General features: G+C 37.7%; 2 protein-coding genes across 2 annotated transcripts; both read right to left on the reverse strand.

The window, feature by feature from the left end:
• Positions 1-3,846: 3,846 nt before the first annotated feature.
• Positions 3,847-7,610, reverse strand: LOC129927152 (uncharacterized). The gene is made up of 3 exons (XM_056034395.1): positions 7,597-7,610; positions 7,038-7,244; positions 3,847-4,177 (listed from the first exon to the last, which is right to left on the reverse strand). Exons 1-3 carry the CDS (start codon positions 7,608-7,610, stop codon positions 3,856-3,858), a joined length of 543 nt encoding a protein of 180 aa, XP_055890370.1. The 3' UTR covers positions 3,847-3,855.
• Positions 7,611-9,075: 1,465 nt separating this feature from the next.
• Positions 9,076-9,923, reverse strand: LOC129927153 (histone acetyltransferase type B catalytic subunit-like). The gene has a single exon (XM_056034396.1). It carries the CDS (start codon positions 9,907-9,909, stop codon positions 9,076-9,078), a length of 834 nt encoding a protein of 277 aa, XP_055890371.1. The 5' UTR covers positions 9,910-9,923.
• Positions 9,924-15,666: the final 5,743 nt, after the last annotated feature.

A 15,666-nucleotide genomic window follows, 5' to 3' on the forward strand; every position in this document is an offset into this window, starting at 1 on the left:
ATCACTAGAAGCTTGTCTTAAGAGCTAAGTCTATGAAGTTTGAAACTCTAGACCTACGGAGTGTGCCACCATTTACCTGTCCGAACAAGCTTCTGTCTGGGAAAGATCCAAGCAGATGTAACTTATTAAATCCCTATTACCGAACGCACCGGTAAAACTCCCATATGTTCGCTTCTCTGTACCACATCAGCCGTAAAGGTGTCCGCCATAGAAAAACAGCCCTTTTGAAGAACGGTGTGTGGATGCTGAGGCTTTCTTCCATCCTTGCCAGTTCATTGGACTTGGTCTTAAGGCAACCAACGGGGATACATTTTGCTTCCCTATTGGCCTAATCGTCTCTTCTAACGACTCCGCTCGAGCACCACAGTGGTTATTGTCAAGGAAGATTACAAGTCTACAAGGAAGACTACATGTCTACAAGGAAGACTACATGTCTACAAGGAAGACTACATGTCTACAAGGAAGACTACATGTCTGTTTGAGGACTATCACTAGCGTCTTGTCGTCGCCCGTATTAAAACTCAAACAATGTCTCCAACTATTCCTTCTAAATTTAAATCTTTATAAACTAAGGCTAAATAGATCTCTGACTCGTTCTTTTGTCTCCTTTCTCCTGTGTCCTCTTTCTGTCCCCCCCCCCCCCCCCGCCCCCCAAACCCCAAAATAAAAAAAAAGGAAAAAAAAAACTCGTTGTCCAAGGGAAATAAGCATCACATTTCCAATGCGGTAGCAACAAATTGTTGTCTCTCTTGAAACTTGCATCATATTTAGTAATAGTTCTCGACCGTCGACGCAATGTCTCCTTCTACTACTCTGATGAAAGGTACGTTGCTAGTGCACTCGGTTTAGGTCGCACTGCTAGTGGGCCTCAAGATATAAAGAAGGGAATTGTTTGTTTTTTAAGCGGAAGTCTGTTGATGCCAGACGTCAGGGAGGCTGTAGTCGAAGTGAAATGGGTAGCGTACATTTAGCGTTCCGTAAGCTTCCTAGACATATTCGTACAGATGTCTTTAACTGATTTTTTCAGCTCAATCCAAGCGCCGATAGCACGGATGTGTCTCATGGACGATTCATCACCAGACTAGAAATAAACGTTTGGACATTTCACCAAAAGGAAGAAACAATGACCTTCTAACTTAAGTAGCAAGTAGATCTCGACATTCGTGAGTACACCTAGACTCATAATAGAGATTTAGGGACACGCGTAGGACGTAATCATCTTCTTATTAAGTAACGTCTGTATTTTATAAGATAAGACACAAGCTAGGCTAGTAGACGCAGAGTTTTTCTATTGAGTCCTGATCCATGTTTCGCAATTTTATTGCATAAAAAGAAATATCTTTGAATCATGTGCGAGGCCCCTACCATTCGGAGGCTCTAAGTAGCTGCCTAGTTTGACCATGCATTAGACTTAGACCGGCCCTGCACACGTGGTTCATCTGTTGAAACGCAGTTGGCTAAAACCTTACCCTCCCAGTCTGGTGTAGGTAGAGCAGTTAAAAATCTCATCCAAACACTTACTAAACTCTCTGTAAAAAGAACCAAATCATTGAGACAGCTTTGTTATGATCCTCATAGACAAGTGTCACCCATTTCAACTGATGTATTCTGATTAGGATCAAGTTGTCGGATTATCTGAATAAATTTAGAAAGCCTTCAGGATAGAAGACTTAAAAGTAAAGTAGCAATTATACATAAAACACTGAACCATAATCTTCAAATACAAAAATAAAATCTAACAAGGTTACAAAAGACAGTTTGTGTGGAAACACAAACTCAAAATTGGCCCCCGAAGTAAAATGTTTTACATAATTCGGATAATCCTTCAGAGTTGAAGATAGTTTACTTCCTAGTCCAAACCTCCCGCAGGACGATGGGGGATGGGAGCAGGCAGGGTTTGAACCTTCGATCGTCGATAAATCCAAACGACAGTCCAGCGCGCAAACCGCACGACCAGACACGGATTTGAATTGTGGGAATTATTCTATGGATTTCTCTTTTGTAAAAAAAATCCTACAAGATTGAAGAGATGAAGCATATGAAGAGATGAAGCAGATGAAGAGATGGAGCAGATGAAGAGATGAAGCAGATGAAGAGATGAAGCAACTCAGTTGGGGTGCCTGAGATAAACCTACCTTCCCCGTCTCATCTCTTTATACAACACTGACAGTTTAACCCATTGTATCCTCTATAAAAAAGAACTGAGTTACATAGGCTACCTCTTTATAATCCTAAAGGACTATTGTCATCCATTACAATTCTTGTATTCTCATAATGAGACAAGACTATGAAAAAAACAAGGCAAAATCAAATTTGTTTCAACATATTGATAGTATCTCTTCTGATAAGAAATACTAAGTAAACAGGGGAAACAAGATGCTTAACCTAGACATTGTATGATTGTAAAATGAAATCGTGTTTGAAATCATTTTGAGCAAAATATTTTGACAATAATTAAACTTTTAATGTAAGGGAATAAAATAATATTAATAATAAAGAATGAAAATAGTCTGCGTATACACTATGTAAGATGTTTACACATAACAATAACATATTTATTCAAGTATATTAAAAACATTAGGGTATGGGAGGGAATGGATGGTGTGTTCTGGTTGCGGTATATACATACCTAAACTATCGGATATACTTCATAGAGTGAACTCATACTGTTATAATCAGTATGGGCTTAGCCAAGGGGGGGGGGGGGGGGCTGGGGTTCAAACCCACCTACCCCCAAATTAAATCGCCCCTTCCGCAGGGGGATCGGAATTTAGTGACTGATTTTTTTGCTTTGATTTTGTTTATTTTATGTGAGATTTTAATACTAAACCATTACTTGCACTAGCACAGCCAAGGGGGTTTTGAGTTTAAAACCACCTACCAGGGGATCTTGCAGTTAAATCCACCTCTTCTATAAAACTAACAAAAAAAAACAAAAACTGCAAACGACAATCCCGCAATTCCAAGAGCACAGCTAAGGAAGATTTTGATTTTAAAACCCCCTCCGAAATTTACGATAAAACCCCCTCTTCAATATAACAAGGAAATTACACACTCAAAATTCTATGAGCGTAGCAAAGGGGTTTTAGATTAAACCCCCATTCATATGGGTTTTAAGCTAAAAAATACCTCTTCAATATAAAAAAGGAAATTTCGCTCTCAAAATGCAATGAATGTAGCAATACTACAATGTCCATATAATGTCCATGTTTCCAGTTAGCAATAATACAATGTCCATATAACGTCCATGTTTCCAGTTAGCGATACCATAATGTCCATATAACGTCCATGTTTCCAGTTAGCGATACCATAATGTCCATATAACGTCCATGTTTCCAGTTAGCGATACCATAATGTCCATATAACGTTCATGTTATAGTTAGCAATAATACAATGTCCATATACTGTCCATGTTCCTAGTTAGCAATACTAGAATGTCCATATAACATCCATGTTATAGTTAGCAATACTACAATGTCCATATAATGTCTATGTTCTAGTTAGCAATACTACAATGTCCATATAATGTCTATGTTCTAGTTAGCAATAATACAATTTCGGACACTCATTGGTTGCCCCACTCAAGTAGAGGCCCGGGGTAATTTTCACATTTCGACCCCCTTACACCCTAGCCGCGCCACTGCCAATAGCATTACAATTCTAATCTTTTTTTCTTTTTTTCTTTTTTACTTTCTCTTTTATCTTCTCTAATTTTATCTTATCTTGTCTTATTGTTACTTGTATTGAACTTTTTTTTATTTCTTAAGGAAATAGAACATGATATTTAAAAACAAATTAACAAAAAAGTTACAAAAATCCTTCATATATTTGGAATATTAACAAAATTTTTATTCTCTACAAAAGCAAATTGTATTCACTATAAAAGTGTGTTCCAACGACAGATGTCAGCTTTCCTGTCAGGTCTAGGAAGGGGTTGACACTGAACAGTTGACATGACCTTGATGAGGTGACCCAGTTGAAGGCCGTACAGTATGTGGAGGATCTACGCCCGAGACACTCCTGGAGGCAGTCGTTCTGGCTGTTGACCACTAGTGTGTCCAAAGGTGTCTCTGTCAGTTGTGTGTTTGCCTTCTTATTAAAATAACTCTCTTCAAATCTGGAGCCACTGACTAGCACTTCAATTTCACAAACATGTAAATAATTAATATTACTAAGTCTGAAAAGAAAAAAAAAGGAAGTGTATGTCTGTGTGTTTGATAAAGTGTTAATCTAAACCAGGGGTTCTCAACCTGTGGATCGCAACCCCCTTGGGGCTAGATTGACGATTTGCCAGGGGTCGCCAAAGACCATCGAAAAAATGAATTGTTATTGTCTATTCTTCAATTGTTGTATGTGTGAGCGGAGGGGGGGGGGGGAGTCGCAGAAGAGTGGGGGATTGTAAAAAGGGGTTGCCGAGCATAAAAGGTTGAGAACCGCTGATCTAAACAATGAATAAAAATCATATTAGTAAATGCTAAAGTCATTTAGGCTGTTTTCACCAAATGCGGTATTACTATGTGGTATTTTACGTCTCGAGAGACGATCTTTTCCCTTTGCAACTTCTTGTGTGACTAAAGAGGCCAATCCTTGATAAACAGCTGCTATTGCAGGTTGGGCATATGTAATCACCAGGCGCCGTTACATTTTTCACCCTTCTTTCTGCTTCTGTTGTGTATGACATCTGCAATCCGTGACCCTTCCTTTATACTCTTTCTCCATGTGGATCTATCCAGTGCCACCTCTTCCCAGCTGCTAGTGTCGATTTTGAAGAGCTTCATGTCGCGTTTGCATACACCCGTATAACGTAAAAGTGGGCGACCAGAGGCTCTCCTGCCTTCTATTAGATCGCCGTACAGAATGTCTTGTGGAAGTCGACCTACTGGCATTCTACGAACGTGGCCAAGCCAGCCAAGGCGTCTGCTGCTGATAACAGAGCGGATGTCCTGACACCCTGATCTTTAAAATAAGGTGGCAAGATAAGATAACTAATGAGGAAGTGCGGTATTACTATTCATGATTGTAATTGGCCCATTGCCGTTATCTGGCAATTTAAAATCATCTCTATGTTTGCCGTTTCCGTAGCAATTGAAGTTTCACAAAGTGAGTCGCTAGCTTGTACAGAAATGATTTTGGAACACCGTATGAGTTGAACTGAGACTTGAACACAGACAGGGGTGACTAATAGCTTGTTGCCAATTTGACCGATTGCTCCAAATTGGGCCCTGCGCCTGGCAGGGACCCGCAATTTACAGAATTATTATTATAGCTTTTATATAGCGCTACTTTCATGCTTATAGCAATCTCAGAACGCTTTTGGATCAATCTCTTTTGTGGACCAGTGGAGGGAGGGGGTATCTAGGAGTTGGTTTTCCGTGCTGCCTTTAGGCGCTCACTAAACACAACTCTGCCGAGTCGAGTGTCGAACCTTGAGCCCCCTTCTAGGTAGCCAAGCTAAGCCAAGTTCAAGCGCACTTGGCCTCTCGACCACGCTTCCCATACATTTAGCATATCAATATGGCTCTCGTCAAAGGTTGTAAAGTTGGACTTAAATGATTGACTTAGTTTGTGTATCGTACGACTGACGTACATTAGTTAAGCCACAGGCACCTATTGCATTTGAGTTGCATATGTATGTTGTATATAATAAATTTTGATATAATCATCTAATTGATAGTAACAGTTGTTAGTGTAAAAAAAAAATTAGAAGAAGTGCCTCGTAGGCACCTTTTAATTAGACCCCGCAATTTCTATGGCGGGCCCTGAAATAATGTGCAAACGTAATTGAGAAAATGTGAAAGACAGGAGACTCTGACCTAGCAACATGGTCTAGCTGAGACACAGGTAACAAGTCTACATCTAATTTGACTACCCAGATGCACCACGGAAACACATATACAAAAGAAGATCCTTTCAAGTCATAAAGTTATCTGGACTGGACCTGTATTGTCACCCAGACTCACCAGGCGAAGAACTCGTCTGAAGTCCAGTCTCCCAACATACGTTTTCATAAGAAAAATATGCATTGAGGGGGGGGGGGGGTTAGCACTTAAACCAAGTGCTTCTGTCTTATATGAGGGGGGGGGGGGGGAAGCACCAGTTTCCATTTCTTTTTTTAATTGGACACTTTCGCCTCTAGTGACCGTCACGTTCAGTGAGGTGCCCACAACTCTAGTTGTTGGGATTCTGATGACCGTCACGTTCAGTGAGGTGCCCACTACTCTAGTTGTCGGCATTCTGATGACCGTCACGTTCAGTGAGGTGCCCACTACTCTAGTTGTCGGCATTCTGATGACCGTCACGTTCAGTGAGGTGCCCACTACACTAGTTGTCGGCATTCTGATGAAGGCTTCCCTGGTAGCAGTTTGATTGAACTGAACGAGTTGTTTATTTCAAATTCCCACTATAAGTCTTAAATGTCGATTCATTATGAGTTTCCCCCCCCCCCCCTCCAGAACACCGAGGTCATTTCTACCTTAGAAAAAGTATAGTATAGTACGGAATATGAGCCGAAAGGATTTTATTCAATGGACAGGCGTGGACCGGAAGCTCTTCACCCCAAGTCCTGTCTGAAGGTTCCGCAACGGCAGCGATGATTACAGTGCTGGGCCGGGTCATGTACATAGGTCACAGTGATCTGTGTCCACAGCTCACTATAAGCGGCCGGAAACCGCGCTAACCATGGGGAGTCGCTTCATATTCCTTTTCTGTTACCGCCACAATGCCATTTAAGTGCCGCCAATCCGGATACCGCTACTTATGACGACATGACGGACATGTTGGACTAGGTTGACGCGTCTCTGTTCCATCCTTAAGCCGAATGAGATTTTGAAAAAAATCACCCTGGGCTACCCTACGGAGGCTTGGTTCGCTACCCGTCATTGGTTCCTCTACTAGAAGCTGCCACGAATGCATCACGTCGAGACTACTGGGGCTGGAATCTTCCAGAACTGCATCTACCAGAATTTCGTACTCTGTTATGTAGAACTAATGGGAAAGATTCGCTAGTGATTCCTTCAAAGAAGTGTCACTCAACTTACCTTACAATCAAACGTATGTATCTACCGACCACAGGGGCAGTGCAGTTATAAAGATAAGTTTCATTTCCGGCTGAACTTGTCTGGTGGTAGCACAGGTTACCAGTTATGTTTGGAAAGTTGGCAAGTTGTCTTGGATCTTGTTGAAAAATATCGATGTCGAAGTTTCTAAGTCTCCTTGGAATATCTGAAACACCATCGTTATCAAGTCTGCAACAATAAAAACAAAAAGAAAATCAATGACCAAATATTAATAATTAACAAATCGATGAAAAGTATATATACGAAAGTGGCAAGGTGGCTGAGTGGTAAAGCGCTTGGTTTCCAAACCTGTGGGGTCCCGGGTTCGAATCCTGGTGAAGAGTGGGCTTTTTAATTTCGGGATCTTTAGAGCCCCTCTGGATCCACCCAGCTCTAATGGGTACCTGACATTAGTTGGGGAAAAGTAAAGGCGGTTGGTCGTTGTGTTGTCCAGATGACACAGAAACAACGGAACTTAAACTTTACAATGTATTTATTTACTTAAACTTCCTACTATTATAGCTTTTGGGAGTGCCAGCACAGCAGTGTATACATTTTGTTGAAATTTTAAGAGCTACAATATCAGTTTTAATTTCCACTCAAACTTTAGTCAATTTTTAGTCTATTAAATTTATACCAAACCAAATATCCGTAAACAGTTTTTTTTTAATTAATTGTAAATATAAACTACAAGTATACACTTATTTTGCATAATGAGATGACCGCAACAAAGTATCCTTCCTGTCAGTAAATGTCCATAACGAATTTCCCTCAAGTTTCTTGATCTTTTAAAGGGGAAGTTTATTAAACATCTGTCTCTAAATTTTAATCAGGTGCATGGCATCGTGTACACTTATAGAATCTGGCAGGCACATATTCAGCTGGATTGAAGGAATACTACTAATCGTAAACCAATATGCAGGAATACCCGATGTTATGGTACGATTAGGAATTTAATGCGACATAGAAAGGGAAAGTTTTGACTTAGAGAAAATGACGCGACTAGTAAAACCAAGACGAGGCTTTGGGGAAGAAAAGTAAAAAAAAAAAAACAAGATTACAAAGACAGTTTTTGTGGAAACACAAATCGGCCCCCGAAGTGGTCCACCCAGGCAGGCTTCGATATTTTCAGAAAGAACATCCAAATGAAATTATATCAAAGACAAATGAGAGATAAGAATGGAGAAAGAAGGTTGACAGATCTTGTGTAGTGCCCCAACGGTACAGCAGATCAAAGGATAGGTGCAAGTGAATGCAAAGTTAGATGTGAACCTGGCCTAACTAGTTCCTCTTTCAGACCTTGTGGTCTATAGGGCAGATGATGTAAAGTTCATCTGTTTTTGTGGCCTACGGTTAACGAGGGTGTCATGTAGCCAGCACAACGACCAACCGCCTTTACTTTCCCCAACTAAGATCAGGTACCTATTGGAGCTGGGTGGACTCAGAGGCGCCCAAAGATTCCAAAGTTGAAAATCCCAGTCTTCACCAGGATTCGAACCCGTGACCCCCGGTTCGGAAGCCAAGCGCTTTATCGCTCAGCTACCACGCCTCTCCTGGCCTAAATGAAGTCTTATAATTGATGTCATTGTATTGAAAAGGCTCAATCTCTTTTTTTTTTTTTTGATTTGACTTATGTTTACTTATTCACTTGGAATTGCTTATGGTATCACAAAAAACTATGACAATTAATGTAGGTCTAACTAATTTGACACAAAATCTATCATTCATTAAGGCCTAAAATACAAAAACTAATTTGACCCAAATTCAGTCTTTCATGTAGGTAAGATACAAAGGCTAATTTGACACTAGTTCAATAATTCATGAAGACCTTAAATACAATAACTAATTAAAAGCAAATTCTATCTTCTATGATAGCCTGAAAGTCAAAGAAAATCGGAAACTAACTAAATAAATAATTCAGGTAGGCCTAAAACACAAGGGATAGATGTTCAATGTATGTCCATCAACATCACGATATCACTGAGATGATTAAAAGAAATGCAAGCTAATATGGAGAATGTTACTGAAAGGTTGACAATCTGTCCAGAACATGTTGATATGAGTTCAATTCTTCTTGAAATGCATTCTCCAAATACTGGAATTTCTGTTCCTTCTTCATCAACCCTAAAGTCTGAGACAATTCTTCATCACTAAGGCTCTTTTCTAGCTTTTTGTAAGTGCGTCTATTTCTCAAGAATGGTATATTTAAGTTATATACAGTCATATATCCGGCTGTAGCATACTTATGCTCACCATTCTCTTTGTATTTCTCAAATACAAGAAAGAAATCCCACTGTTGATCATCCACATCAATGTAAGAGGCAGCATCGATATAGAATTTAATGAAAGACTGGAGCTTCACATGGAAATCTCGAAATCCTGGTTCCTCAATCTTGACATAGTAAACTTCAAAATGTTTTTCTTCTGAATTCTTTGGTGTCAATGTGTATGAATCAACCATATGACCAAACGGTCTGAAGTTGACATCCTCTGATAATGCGACTCTAAATGTGTCAAGGTTCGTAAAATAATTTGGAGGAAGTTCGTTCGATAAACTCTTTTCTACATCATCAGGCTTAATACCATGCTGATCCTCATGACATGATTCACTGTAAGAGATGTTTAGATAAGGAATAAGTCTGGCTGCAGTGTAGTATATGTGAACATTCAAATTTTTATAACCAAATATCAATTCTGAATCTCCAAACAATTGATGAGACATGTCTGGATGAAAATTTTTACTCTCATCTTCAATGTCTTCCTCTTTTCTGCCTAGCTTAAAATAGATGACATCATTGGCATTGTTCTTGAATGATTCAAGGTCACTCTTTTTAGCTACAGATAAATCCGCCATATTTGGTTTTGCCGCGAAATGTCCTTTTTTTTTTTTTCCAAAAACCCAACAAGTTCTGATTAAAAAAAAAAGTTCAAGGAAATGATGGTTACAAGATTACTATTCGTTTCAATTCAGGTTTAACTTATAATGCATACTAATTAGCTTTTTCTCTTTATAAAACTGCTTGCATAACTGATTTTAAAAATTATATTTTTCGCTTTCAGAAAAAAAAAGTAGCCGTTGCATCAGAACTTTGAATGGTCTAAAATATTGTAATGTCGGATTTTCAATATCTTTTCTAGTGTACGAGATCTAAACGGGACGGACGGACAGACGGACAGACATTTCGCACAAAACTAATAGCGTCTTTTCCCCTTTCGGGGGCCGCAAAAAAATAAAAAAAAAAACAAATGTAAACAGAAAACTTTTGAAGGCTGTAGAAAGAGGCAGTTTTATGGACGTAGAGATTTAGCTTCACGACATTGGACGGTTCCCTTTGTTATTATTGAACGTCTTGTTACTTATATTGTTGGCCTTTTGCCTGTGTTACTGGATTTCGTTATTTGAGAGTTATCTCCCTTAGACTTATCTGTATAAGACACAGCACTGAAGCGCCTACCAACAGCTACATAAGTAACTATGTCATTGGTTTCTACGTTTAGTGTCAAACTGGATATTACGATATTCCCAATTGTTATTATGAGAATATGCAGGAATGTTCGCATTATAGAAAGAAAACCGAAAACCAAAACCAAAATATAACAAGGTTACAAAAACTGTTTGTGTGGAAACACAAACTCAAAGTCGGCCCCCGAAGAGGTTCAACTAGGCAGATAAGAAGGCAGGTTTCAATATTTTCAGAAAGAACATCAGAATGAAATTCTATCAAATACAAATGACAGAGAAGAATGGAGAAAGAAGGTCGACAGATCTCGTGTGGTGCACCAGCGGATAGGTGAGAGTTTATGTGAAGTTAGATGTGGACCTGGACTAACTGATGTTTTATAATGAATATCTATTTGATCTAATTGTTTTGTATGGGTCAATCTCTTATTCAAATCTTCAAGAAAAAAAACTTTCCTTTATTACAATGATGTAGGGATGCAGGCTCCTGCTACGGTTAATATAACAAACTATTCAATAGATGTAGTTTAAATTATTTTCCACTTATATGAATACTAAATAGATTTTTTCTCTTTAAAAAACAGTAAACATTTTTTTAATGTAGTAGTTAGTATGACAGGAAGTTATTTAACTTAGCAATAGGCTACAAATGTAAGAAAACAAATTTTTGACGAAAAATCTAAAACCATTTGAGTAAATGTGTTAAAAATATGGTGAATTGTTATCTCCCCTACTAAAGAGCCCCCCCCCCCCCCGGTGTTTGTTACTATTAATAGTTGTATTTTATGAAAAAACTGCTTGCATAAGTGATTAAAAAAATTAGATTTTTCGCTATCAGAAAAGAAAAAAGTAACCGTTGCATTAGAACTTTAAATAGTTTAAATATAATGATGTCAGATTTTCACTATCTTTTCTAGTTTACAAGATCTAAACGGGACGGACGGACGGACTGACATTCCACACAAAACTATAGCAACTTTTCCTCATTCGGGGGCCGCTAAAAACCATAGAAACTAAAAAAAAAATAAAAAAAAAATGAACAGAATTTTGTTTTCACTACGCTAAAATGTCTTGCAAGATTTCTAGTTACTTCTTGTAGTTGAAATGAAAAAGATATTCTACCTGTTGGTTAGTTTGATTTGCTCCACAACGAACTGGCCTCGTAAGTCCACCATCCACCACGGTGTCAGGTGCATGAGGGTGTGCTGGCAATGTCCATCATACATATTAGGATTCTTGTTTCCGTCCACTGCCAGGTTGGCATGATATGGAATGTAGGTGGAAATCTGCGCGGCGGGCTTAAACAGGGCAGCGTTGTAAAGTCCAGGGCCGGCAGTCACCTCCGTGAAAAGTAGAAAAGCGTGGACAACAGTGTATGGTAGCATTATGGTGGAACTAGTGAGGCTACTAACAACTTACCAGGTGTCTATACTCATAGGTCATTACTTACGATTGGTTGATCAATGTTTGTTTTTATATAGTGTGATCAGTTTTAGTGAGTGCACGAGAGACCATGAATATAGAACAGAGACCACTTATCAGTTGACTGTACTCATTCAAGGACAGTGTTGAGTCTGGTCGATCAATGTCTTTTTTTATTGTGATCAATTTCATGGATTCTCATTTGTTATTCGCTGTGATATGATGGCAAATGAAAAAGAGTTTTACAAGCACGTACCATTAGTCCTTTTGACTCGTACAATACATGTCTTCACGTAATATGGCATTAAAAAATGTTGGACTCATTAAATTTAACATTCCCAGTCTTCCATATCTTTACTTTTTACCACACAGAGTCCTAGACTTTTTGTTATCATGTTGTTTAAAAAAAAAATTATATTTTAATTTGTCAAATAAATTCCTCCTTTCAGACCTTGCAATCTAATGGGGCAGATGGTGGCCGACTGTTAACTATGGTGTGTCATGTGGTCAGCTCAATGACCAACCGCTTTACCTGCCCTCCCCCCTAATGACAGGTGCCCAGGACTCAAGTGCGCTCTAGAGAAGAAGGAGTATTTGTACATATTTGTCTGTCTGAGTATTTTATAGTCTGACATAGTACGGAACGAATGAGTGTTTGCAGAGCTCATCTCTTTTCTTAATGGACTAAAGTCTCTCACTCCGAAACAATTTTCGGGAGTGGTTAAACGGGAGACAGTCTCGATTTGATTTTGCAACTAGTAAGGTGTAAAAGTGATACACATAAGTGTAATGTTTCACTACTATTATATTGCTTTATCATCTTTGTTCACTACCCAAATCCTCCAATGAAAGAGAGCTCTCAATTGTTCAACTGTTAAACTGTTCAATTGTTCAACTAAGAAGCTACAGAAAGATCCAAGTCATCACTGACAAAGACTGCATCACAAATGAAGAGATTAGAATCAGGATTAACACAGCAATTAAACCCCCACGATGACCAGCTTAAAAAAAAAAGTGAAGTTCCCCTTTCAGACCTTGTGATCTATAGGGCAGATGATGTGAATGTCATCTGTTTCTGTGGCTCACGGGTAACGAGGGTGTCATGTGGCCAGTAAAAACCAACCGCCCTTTACTTTTTTCCCAACTAATATCAAGTACCCATTTAGAGCTGAGTGGACTCAGATGCGCCCAAAGATAAAAATTTAAATCCCCAGTCTTCACCAGGATTCAAACCCGAGACCCCCGCTCTACCGCTCAACCACCACAGCTACAATGACCAGCTAACCACTGTAAAAAAAACTCAAAGTTAAACTCAAGGGGAAAAAAAGAGGCAGACAGATAAAGCGATGGGAATACAATATTTAAGTATGGAGAGGCCTGTAAATGAAAGAGATTCTAGCCAAGAGAAAAGACGAGAGGAATGCAGAAATTCTCAAACACTTTGAGAACCACTGTCCTTTAAATTAAAAATGTTATAGGCAAGCAGCTAGAATGAAAATACATGAAACTTTAATTTTCAAGAGATTGAAGAGATTTTCATCACATTCTCAGTATTGATTTTCTGTGGATCTATTATTTTATATAGATTTTTCTCATATACAGAGCAATATGTGTTTAGCTTGTGCTATATTGTATGCTGTTTTTGTTTACTTCATGTCTACAAGAGATAAACAAAAACATCTAGATATAGACAAAATGGTGCTTAAGGTGAATTGAGAAGCGTGAAATTAATTTAGCTACAATTTGATTTTTACAAAATCTCTGGATCCTAGAGAGTTAAAATTTACCATAACATTAATATTTAGGCTTATATCCGAAAGAAAAGAACAGACTTTAATGAACATCCAGAATCTGTATTTACAATAGAATAAATAGTGTTCATAATTAGTTCCTGAATTAGAGCCATAACTAAAAGAGTCATACCAAAACGAGTCATAACAAAAAGAGTCATACCGAAAATAGCCATACCAAAAAGAGTCATACCAAAACGAGTCATAACAAAAAGAGTCATACCAAAAAGAGCCATAAAGAAAAGGGTCATGACAAAAAAGAGTTATAACAAAAAGAGTTATAGGAAAAAAGAGTCATAAAAAAGAACAACATAAAAGAGTCATAACAAATAAATTCATACTAAAAAGAGTCATAACAAAGAGAGCCATAACGAAAAGAGTGATAACAAAAAAGTCACCAAAAAAAAATATCAAAAAGAGTCATAACAAAATGAATATAATAGGAGTCATAATGAAAAGAGTGTTGACAAAAAGAGTTATAACAAAAGAATTATAACCAAAAAAAAAAGGGTCATAACAAAAGAATAATATAAGGGAGTCATAACAAAAAGAGTCATAATGAAAAGAGTCATAACGGCCTTGTTTGATTTAGTCCTAGCCATCTATAGGTATATTGTCATGAGCTTGTGATGATGTTATTCAGAAAACAAACTTAAAAGAAAGATTATGTTCCGAATAAATGCTTCGAATCAGCATTCTCAGTCCCAGACAAAGACATCCTGTTGCATACAAGAAAATAATTGATCTTGTGAATATAGAATAAAATAAGCAAAATATATTTTTAAAAATACTTGCATCCATTTATAAACACATTTATATTAGGGAAAAACGCACAGTTACTGCTATATCTCTCATGACTGTAACATTATCTCCCTTTTCCCGTATAAAACAAAATTAATTCGTCGCCACTAATTAATTAACTAATTGGTTATTTTCTATTTATTGACTACTGTATTTGTCTTTGACTAATAATAATTGAGCAAAGTCTTAACTCAGTTTAAAAAAAAAAAAATTTTTAATGTAAACAGGTAGGGTATTTTGTATTATTCAGGGGAGGATATACTCAAGACGGAAAGGGGCTCATTCTATTTGCAATTAGAAAAAAAAAGGTCTGACCCACAAACAGTGGTGTGAACAGGATTTATTTAAGATCTACTTTACGCAGCATTAAAAAAAATTATAAAGACAGCGTTAGTAATTAAAACTAAGAGAAGATAATCGTGAACATTAGAGACTCAAATAAAAAAAATAAATACAAAGATTATTATCATAGATTCCCAAGTTAATTAATAACCCTAACACTTAACATGTTACATTCATTCTATTGCGAACTCGTATAGGCAAAGCCGCTGCCTGCCGGTGGTTCATATAAGTTTTCTTTTTGTCTTCTCCACCTGTCTTCTCTTTCAAAAAGAACAACAATAAATATATAAAACCTACAGTCCTATTTATATTATACACTAATGTAGCCGCATCAATTGCCTTTATTTTAGACTATATTTAGTAAATAAAATACATTAAATTGCATTTTAAACTAAGTCAATGTACTTCTAAAGGCATTTAGTCTCTGTATGACCTGATCTGACCTTTATTAGCTCATATGTTTGAAGAATGTTTTATATGTATGCAAAAGCTACTTCGATTAAATAGGAAACTGCCACGCATGAGAAGCGCTTTACATTCATTTATATGATTGATTTTTTTTTCGTTCCATGTTTGTCTTTAGGTCAATGAAGACTTCATCATTAATGAGTCTATTGTTTTCAATCTTTCTCTTCCCACAGCTATGCTCATGTAAATGTACAATTCAAAGGCGTAGCCTTAAAAAGAAAGCTTTTGTTAAGCAGCCGCTCCTTTTTGATAAAACACGTGCCACTTTATAATGCCACTTCTGCGCCGTGTCATATAGTACTAGTTTTTTTAATTCCTAGAAGATATA

The sequence above is a fragment of the Biomphalaria glabrata genome, chromosome 7, assembly GCF_947242115.1.
Source record: "Biomphalaria glabrata chromosome 7, xgBioGlab47.1, whole genome shotgun sequence".
NCBI classification, from domain to species: Eukaryota; Metazoa; Mollusca; class Gastropoda; family Planorbidae; genus Biomphalaria; species Biomphalaria glabrata.